Here is a 9,311-nt window from a genome sequence, read left to right on the forward strand (position 1 = left end):
TATTTTACCATAATAACAACAACAATATTAATATGCTCTAACAATTACAACAACCAATACGACAATTACAAGAATACAAATGGTTTTTTAGCACCCACAAATAGCCATAACATTTTTACAAACATTCCAAAATCAACTCATACCTTGATTGAAGAGTTGATTCCTAATAGTGTTTCTAACTCTGATTTGTTCAGTATCTTCATTGGTTGGTTGTTGCCATGAACTTTCACCATCATCCTCAAAGCCCAATTTTCTTTCTTGGAATTGGTTAATGTCCTCAAGGCCCTCAAGAGCATCTAAATCATTGTTTCCCATTCTTCGAATATAATTATGTAGAGCAAAACATGCCCATATAATTTGAAATTGTACCTTCGTTGTGTAAGTGGTCATATTTTGTAGGATCCACCATCTTGCCTTACAAACCCCAAATGTTCTTTCAATAACACTCCTCTGACTAGAGTGATGATAGTTGAATACTTCATTAGGAGACCTAAAAGCACGAGACATCTTAAATTGTGGAATGTGATACCTTGCACTCTTATATGGCCCTAGAAACCCTTTCATGGTAGAATATCCAGAATTCACAAGGTAATATTTTCCTACAAAAAATATAATTAAAAAAAAAATAAGAAAGTAGAAGTAAAAATTAAAATTTATTTCAGGCAATTACGAACCTTCTGGAGGTTGAGGAAACTTCATAAATGGATTTCGTAAAACATCAAGTAGAATACGTGTGTCATGCGCCGATCCCTCCCAACCAATAAGTGCATATGTGAAACACATATTGAAGTCACATGTAGCTAAAATATTGGTTGATGTGTACCCTTTCCTATTCATGAATGGGATTTGTTTGTCAGCGGGGACATGAATTGCCACATGTGTTCCATCTATTGCTCCAATGCAATCTTTGAAGTAAGGCCAATATCGATCATCACCCTGGATGTGCTCCTCCATATCTCTGAAATTCCTGTCTACTAGTCTAATGATATCATTTCCAAGTTTGTGGACAGCTTTCAACACTCGATGAAACTGTCAATGCACTGTCTCTCCAGAATGTTGAAACCTCTCTTCCACATTTCTACAAGTAACTCCTTGTCCAATTGTGTATAAGAATATTAGTACTGCTTCTTCAGCGGTGACATTTCTCGTATGTTGTAGACCATACTTTTGAGTAAGCTCAGTCACCAAACACCTAAATGTAGACTTGTGCATACGGAATTGCTGGAAGAACCGATTTGCGGATCCATTCAGTCACATGTGACCAGTCAAAGAAGATGTTCTTTTCTCATTCTTTAACATTAACTTCATATATTGATATTGTGCAATTGCTACACCTGCATATATTCTTCCAAGTAATTCCAGTGAGAAGTCTAAATTGCTATCTTCATCTTCTGAATCAGATATCCTTTCATTCAATTCTGTATCTGAATCAGACACGAAATCCATTGTCTAGTTATACCTACATAAACCATAAGAAATGATAAATACGATAAACATACAAGGTAAACACATAACAAAAAAAAGTTTAACAAATCCAAAGCCATAAGAAACAAGTTTAGCATAACAAATGTTTCTAACGAATATTCAACAAATCCAAATCCATAAGAAACAAGTTTAACACAACAAATTATAAATAAGCATGAGAACTAAGTTCAACGCAATAACTTCAACACAAAAACAAACTACGTTCAACATGACGAACAAGTGCAAACATATATAAGGATAGATGCACTATTGTTGAAGTTAAAATAGGTCAATGTTGCCCATATTGAATGTGTTCAACCAGCCCTTAGCAAGTGATGGATCCCTATTCATTAGGTGCACGAAGGTCTCTCTATAAGTTTTCCTTGCAAACATCCTAACCATGAGGTAGTATTCTGGGTTCCCTCGTTCACCCCCTGGCATCATGTCCAACAAATCCATGCATTTGCCAATATTGTAGAGATCCTCGTCTTTAGCTTTTGAACTAGTTGAACAGGACATATTATCCATCCTAGAGATAAGACGATCAAATGATTCTTGTGGTGCTAGTTTTTTCGTGAAGTTTTTCGTCTCTTCTTATCTTGTGTTGTGCTAGTTTCAGCCCTTGGGGTATCATTACATTGTTCAGGAGTTGCATTGTCAACATGAAAGTTGTCTGCATCAGTTTCTCTTTCATTCATCTCATTATGAACATCGTGATTAGAAACTTTATTGTTAATAGATGGGTCTGCATATGGCACCAATGCCATGTAGCCTGTCGCCACCACATCTTTGAAGCAAATCTCCATCATGTCTAGGAATTTTTTACCCTCATTTCGCCATTTCAAATATTTTAGGTTTTCCTATTACAAACAATGCAATAAAACAAAGATAATTTGTTATAATTTCTTCAAGATAATAATAACATAAGAATTAGATAAATAAATAATTCTTGTAAGCTCACTTGTCTTTCTCTTTCCCACTAATCATCGCTCGCCACAATTGTCCTCTTAATAGGGTCCCAACCAAGGCCTGTCTGGTGCTCCACTACCTTTGCCCACATGGAGAATTCTTTCTTCAATATGTCCCATTTATTTTTTAATTGCTTGTAGTTATAAAGTTATAACTCACCCCTGTTCTACAAGAAAATTTTGGCAAGATTATTTTCCAACCTTCTTTTGTGAAGTGGATGTGTGGCCTATTACCAGCTTGAACCTCCTCAACACATATCTTCAATAACGATTCAGTCTTGATGTCATCCCATCTAGCTTTTGGAATAGTTTCAGATACAATTGCATTTCCATCACTTACATCTGTCCCACCTGCAGCTCTTTTGGGTGCTAGTTTTAAAGCCATTTTTTAAGAGGATATCATTATGAATTTGTGCCCTTATACACCACACTAGAATTCTTGACTATAAATATGATTCCTAAAAGGAAAAACAAATAGTCATGATACTTTTTATCATGTCCTCAATAGATCAATAATTCAATATTTAATTTATAGTAAAAAATTCAAAATGCATGATAGTATTCAATAAACATGAAGGCAGTCAATAACCAATCACTTCATGGTATTTGGCTCATTCCATTTAATCAATCAATCTACAAAGCCATACCCTATGACTTGTCCAATTTTCTAATATTAACTTGATGCATTGTATTATTTGTGTCTTTACTCAGTATGTCTGTATGCCTTTAAATGTCACATTTGTTCTGCAGGTCACACTCATTATCCTGTAAATATGCATTGTCTTAGTGAGAAACCATATCTAAACCTCTGAATTTACTAATTCACATTCAGACACGATTTTTTTTTTGTGCAATTTAATTTTGTGTGTGTTAACTCATAGTTTTTCTATAGGTTGATGTCTTCATTTACCTTTTTGCAGTGCCCGGATTACTTTGACGTCGTAGGTTATGGCATGGATTTTGCTGAACTTTACATGAACTTGCCTTATGTTGGTGTGCTCAAGCCTGAAATGTATAAGTGAATGTACTTTTTTTGTTCACACGGCTTCTAACTTTGGAATACCATTATTTTATCTAATGACAAATTTATAAGCAAATTTATTTAGGCCTGCTCAAGCCTGAACTGTGTTAAGTGCATGTACTTTTGTTCATGTGGGCTTGAACTTTGGAATTCCATTGTTTTATCCAATGACATATCTGGTACAAATTATATATGAAATATATGTAGATTATGGATCTATATCAATCTCTTTAATTTGATTTTCATGTCTACATGTTGAAGCTACTTGTTCTGACATTTGCTTTTGTTGTTTATAAAAAATTGTTTCCTTTTGCAACAAAGCTTTGTTTTAAAATTTTAAATCATAATTAGGGACATTTATCATTTCAAATGTGTGGAATTTGTGAACATACTCACACACACACACACTCAAATGGTATTGCAGTCATGGATATGTCATGAATATTATAGCTTATACTATTTAACGGACCTAGTGATGAAGTCTTTCACAATTAATGTGGTTGCTAAAATCTCATCATCAAAACTGCAATCACTAAAACTGCACAAGTTTGAGCATGGATCTACAAATATGTGCAAAAGCACCTGATGAAACAGATGTTAAACACAAGGACAACCAAGTCGAAATCAGCATAATTCATCAGTGGAAAAACCAAGGTGGAAGACAATTGGTATCAGCAGAAAAATGATGGCGAAGAAACTAAACAATATGGTTAGACACAATAGTATTTCATAGAAGAATATAGCTGCATACATAAAGTTAATTGATATACACTGATCACCATAAAAAAAAACTATAATAGATGGTTTATACGCAATAAGATCTCATAAAAAAACATAACTATAAACACAAAACCTTAAAAAATTATACTCTGATCACCATCAAAAGATAATCTTTAATTTGCCTAAAAAGACTTAGTATGTTTGGTTGTGAACGAACTGAGCTTTCATAGGGTTAGGTGCAGGTTATTCATACGTGATTCGATGTTAATTTCGAGAGTTTTTAAGTCCCAGTCAGCAACGAGATTTGCTTTTGTTACGAAAAATAGAGGATTCGCAGGGAAAATCAAGATAGCAATGAGATAAAAAAAAAAAAAAAACCACACACACACACACACAAGATTTACGAGGTTCGACAATGTGCCTACGTCCTCGGGAGTGGAGTAGCCGTAATCCTCTTATTCACTTGTCTCTCCTCACGGTTGAGACAAAAGACTAGAGTTACAAATATTTATAGGTAAAAACCTAAATTTATCCAAATACAAACCTATTTGGATCCTAAATATATCCAGATTCTAAACCTATTCGGGTACAAATCTTATCTGGATACAAATTACAAGATTATCAAATCATAATCCTAACAAGATACAAATTACCCTTGTATCCTACCGCGGGGGTGTTTCCCCCGCACCCCAACCTATCAAATTGATGCTCCCACAATATGACAGATGTTGTCACACCATTCCACTCCGTTCCCACATCTGCTCGTTTACTTGTGTATATGAGCCATACACAACAATCTCCACCTTGGCGAATATACCCCATAAAGATATGAACCAGGGACCTTCTTATCTTCCAAATACGTTAAGTGCCATGTCTCTTTAGCATTAGAGACATTGATCAAGTCCAAACAATGCTTGAACTTCCCTGTAGTGATTGCCTTGATCTGATTTTGTAACTGCAACAACAACTCCACCTACAACTGAATTTCCATCAGTGTGTAGATATTCCTTGCACTCCTTTCTCCTTTCATCATTATCAAACCATTCTTACTCACCGCAATGCAATCCTTTTCGGTTTTATAGCCAAAAACCGCTTCTATGCAAAGTACCCAAAGAAATCAGATTCTTCTTTAATTTTGGAACATGTTGAACATCACACAAAGTCCGAACAACACCATTATGCATCCGAATATTGATCTGCCCTTTTCCAGCAATAACACAAGATTTATCATTGCCTATGTAGACAAAACCAAAATCCCCTTATTTGTATGAATCAAACCAGTCCTTGTTCCATGTCATGTGAAACGAACATCCCGTATCCAAATTCCATGAATCTGAGGTTTTACATGATGAAACTGAAAGCAGATCCCCATCACTACAATCTGAATCACCGCGCTGGATTACATTAGCAAATTGTGATGAATTACTGTTCCTTTTATTAATCTGTTACTTCCTGTTTGGACAGTCTTTTCTAATATGTCCCATCTGTTGGCACTTATAACATTGAACAGATCTTCTAACTCTGGGATTTCTTTTGCTAAAACCATCTTTCCCTTGCATTCTCCCAGTTTCCTGGTTGTCTTTCACATACAACGCTTCCGTTTGAGAACCTTCAGCATTATTTTGCTTCCGCTGATTATGGGCTAACAACGCAGTAGTGATCTCATCTACTTTGAGCGTATCTTTCCCCCATGTGAGTGTAATCACCAGATGCTCATACGAATGCGGCAAAGAACACAGCAAAATCATAGCTTTATCTTCATCTTCAATCCCGACATCAAATCTATACAAATCACTGACTGTATGATTGAAGAAATTGATATGTTGGACCAGATTTGCACCTTCCTGCATCTTCAGGCTGTACAGTTTATGCTTCAAATACAACTTATTTGTCAAAGATTTTGACATATATCGATCCTCCAATTTCCTCCAAACCTCCATCGGAGACGAGAGATCCATGACGTGATACATAATATCATCCGCCAAACACAACCGAATAAGTGCCACCACTCTTGTTTGTAAATCCAACCAAACTTGGTCTTCCAAACCTTGAGGCTTTATCTCTTCCAATGCTTTCAACATCCCCTACTACACTAACAAATCATTTATCCTCCGCTGCCACAATCCGAAATTCCCAGTTCCATTGAACCTTTCCACATCGAATTTTGTAACAGAGTTCATCCTGCCAGTAAAAAACTCGCTCTGATACCACTTGTTACGAAAAATAGAGGATCCGCAGGGGAAATCAAGATAGCAATGAGATAATAAAAAAACACACACACAAGATTTACGAGGTTCGGCAATGTACCTACGTCCTCGGGAGTGGAGGAGCCGTAATCCTCTTATTCACTTGTCTCTCCTCACGGTTGAGACAAAAAACTAGGGTTACAAATATTTATAGGTAAAAAACTAAATTCATCCAAATACAAACCTATTTGGATCCTAACCCTATCTGGATCCTAAACATATCCAGATTCTAAACCTATCCGGATACAAATCCTATCTGGATACAAATTACAAGATTATCAAATCATAATCCTAACAAGATACAAATTACCCTTGTATCCTATGTGGGGGCGTTTCCCCAGCATCCCAACCTATCAAATTAATGCTCCCACAATATGATAGATGTTGTCACACCACTCCACTTTGTTCCCACATCTGCTCGTTTACTTGTGTATATGAGCCATACACAACAGATTTTAATCTCAAAGCTACACTCAGCAAGGAACCGGAGTAGGAGTACTAGTCTGGAAGCTTAAATGTATGGTTTTTAAATCAGCTAATGTAGCTCCTCCAATATCATTGCTGGAGCCCGGAAGACATTGCCGAACCTCTCCTGGCATGGGATTTGAACATGCAGTCTTAAGTCAATAATTAAATAAGTAAATAAATAAAATTAACATAATATCTTGCCAAACGCATTAGCACAATGAAAATCCTCAAACAACAAGTTCCATGTCTCATAAATTCTAACATCCATCATAATGTGATAATATAAAGTATATGCTAACTAACCTAGACAATAGAGCATACAAGTGCTGACCAAAAGGAATCTCAATAGTCTATTCTTGAAAAATTTGTGGCAAAAAAAGCTGTCCACTTCGTAGATATTATACTTATATATATATATATATATATATATATGCAATCATATAATACAATATAATTAAGAAATTAATAGCATGAAATCAATCATACCAATTTAATTCTCAATTATTTACCCTATTCTCTAGCATCATCTGTTACTCCATTTAATCTAATTGGGCCCTGCTTAACCTAGCTAAGTATGTCTATTAGTTTAATGATTATATCTCATTCGGGGTATGTGCTATCTTCATCTATATGGATACACAGTCTAATCTCATCACCCTCAAGTACTACGATCATCACTTTTATGAACACAATACCTTGACACCCTATCGTCTACTATATGGATAGATATTTATATGATCACAACATATATAATATCAATCTCTAGGCCGAAAGACAAATCCAATCAAGGCAAACACTAATCTTCTATCCCTACCAATTATTCTATATCTCACATCTCAATATCAAACCAAATTCATAATTACACATTTATTCATATTATTGTCTTTCAATCACATCCATATTTCAAACAAAATAATGTGTAATTATCATATGACAACGCAAATCCTAGCATGTCATCAATCTAAGAACAACAATATCATAGTCAATACTTTCGCAAGATATTTGTACAAAACAATCACTCCCTCCAATAAACTCAATCATACATATGTATATATGTTAAAATCTTTTATTATTGGAGTGTTCTTGTTTATCTTTTCTATTGTTAGAAGATCAATTGATGAGAGACGCTCACTTTAAGTGAGACAAAAGACTTATGTCGTGGGTTCGACTCCGAGAAAGTGCGAAATACCTGACTAAGCAAAACAATACCTGGCTTGTGATGAGTTTGGTTCTGGGTCTTACTGAGGTGGGCTGGTCTACTTTTCTCCTTTTTAGTTTTTTCTGTATTATGTAATTTTCTCCATTTTTAATTCATATATGATTTGTTTTCATATCATGTAATTCCTATTATAATTTGTAACCTCTCTATATATAGAGAGAGCAAATTTTCTCAATAAAATCAAATCATTACTCCCTCCGTTTCTTTTTATCAGTCACCAATCCATATTCCTTTTTATCTGTCATTTTCTAACATCAAGAATCATTTATTATTATTTTTTTCAAAATTACCCTTAACACTCTATTCAATTTTCTTCTTGGAATTAAATATGAGAGAAAAATGTAAATATATAAATTAGGGGTAATTTTAGAAAGATAACTAATTTTTATAAAATTTTGTGAAATAACTAAATTTCGTGGTATGTAAGATTCGGTTAACCACGGCAAATTAAAAGGAACAGAGGGAGTACATCACATTATACCAGAGCCAGCAATTGTATGATAAGAATTTAGTTTTCTTTTTCCTCTTTAGATTGGCACAGTTTCACGTGTCCTTCTAGGCATCCTTATTGCGCCTCACCGTCATCTATCACACCACCTATTGTTGATCATTCTCGTCCATATCTTCTTGCAGCATCATCACTCGATCTTGGTTGTCGTCCTTTGCGCTACCTCTAAAGATGTCTTTCATCATCTTTGTTTGCGTGGCCTGAAGTTTTCATCTTCTTCGTGTCCTTGTCTTGTGTTGTCTCCCATTTCCAACTAATAATCTTCTAATTATTCCTTAGCATCTGTCATAAGGGGAACTGATCAAAGACTTTATTCTTTTTTCCAGATTCCTATTTGGTTGTGATTTCTTCTTGGGAGATTTCATTTATGGAGAACAAAAGATAATGTTTCCACCACTTTAGCATCACCCAACTCATCTGTACATGACCTTCAGGGGCACTACAATCAAATTGGATGGATCAAACTTTCTATTTAGGGATGTCAATGGCACCGGCACCGAAGATGAACCTGATTCCCCGCCCAGTTAGGGCTGGGGTAGAGGAAATTTTTTGAGGTCAAGGCCGGGTGTCACGAACTCGGATTTCTCTCCCGATCACTCCGTGCGGCACTTGATCACTTGAGCTTGATCAAGTCAGCCCTTTTGATTCCTCGGCAAGAAAGTTAACCTTTGGTGGCTAAAATTGAACAAGTATGGCT

The 9,311-nt window shown here is 35.4% G+C and overlaps 1 protein-coding gene across 1 annotated transcript; it reads right to left on the reverse strand.

Annotated features, from left to right (window-relative positions):
* Positions 1 to 132: 132 nt before the first annotated feature.
* On the reverse strand, positions 133 to 954 carry LOC120258791 (putative nuclease HARBI1). Its single transcript, XM_039266226.1, has 2 exons — positions 675 to 954; positions 133 to 599 (listed from the first exon to the last, which is right to left on the reverse strand). The coding sequence occupies exons 1-2, from the start codon at positions 952 to 954 to the stop codon at positions 133 to 135; spliced, it is 747 nt and encodes a 248-aa protein (XP_039122160.1).
* Positions 955 to 9,311: the final 8,357 nt, after the last annotated feature.

The sequence above is a fragment of the Dioscorea cayenensis genome, chromosome 4 (genome assembly GCF_009730915.1).
Source record: "Dioscorea cayenensis subsp. rotundata cultivar TDr96_F1 chromosome 4, TDr96_F1_v2_PseudoChromosome.rev07_lg8_w22 25.fasta, whole genome shotgun sequence".
Lineage (NCBI taxonomy): Eukaryota > Viridiplantae > Streptophyta > Magnoliopsida > Dioscoreales > Dioscoreaceae > Dioscorea > Dioscorea cayenensis.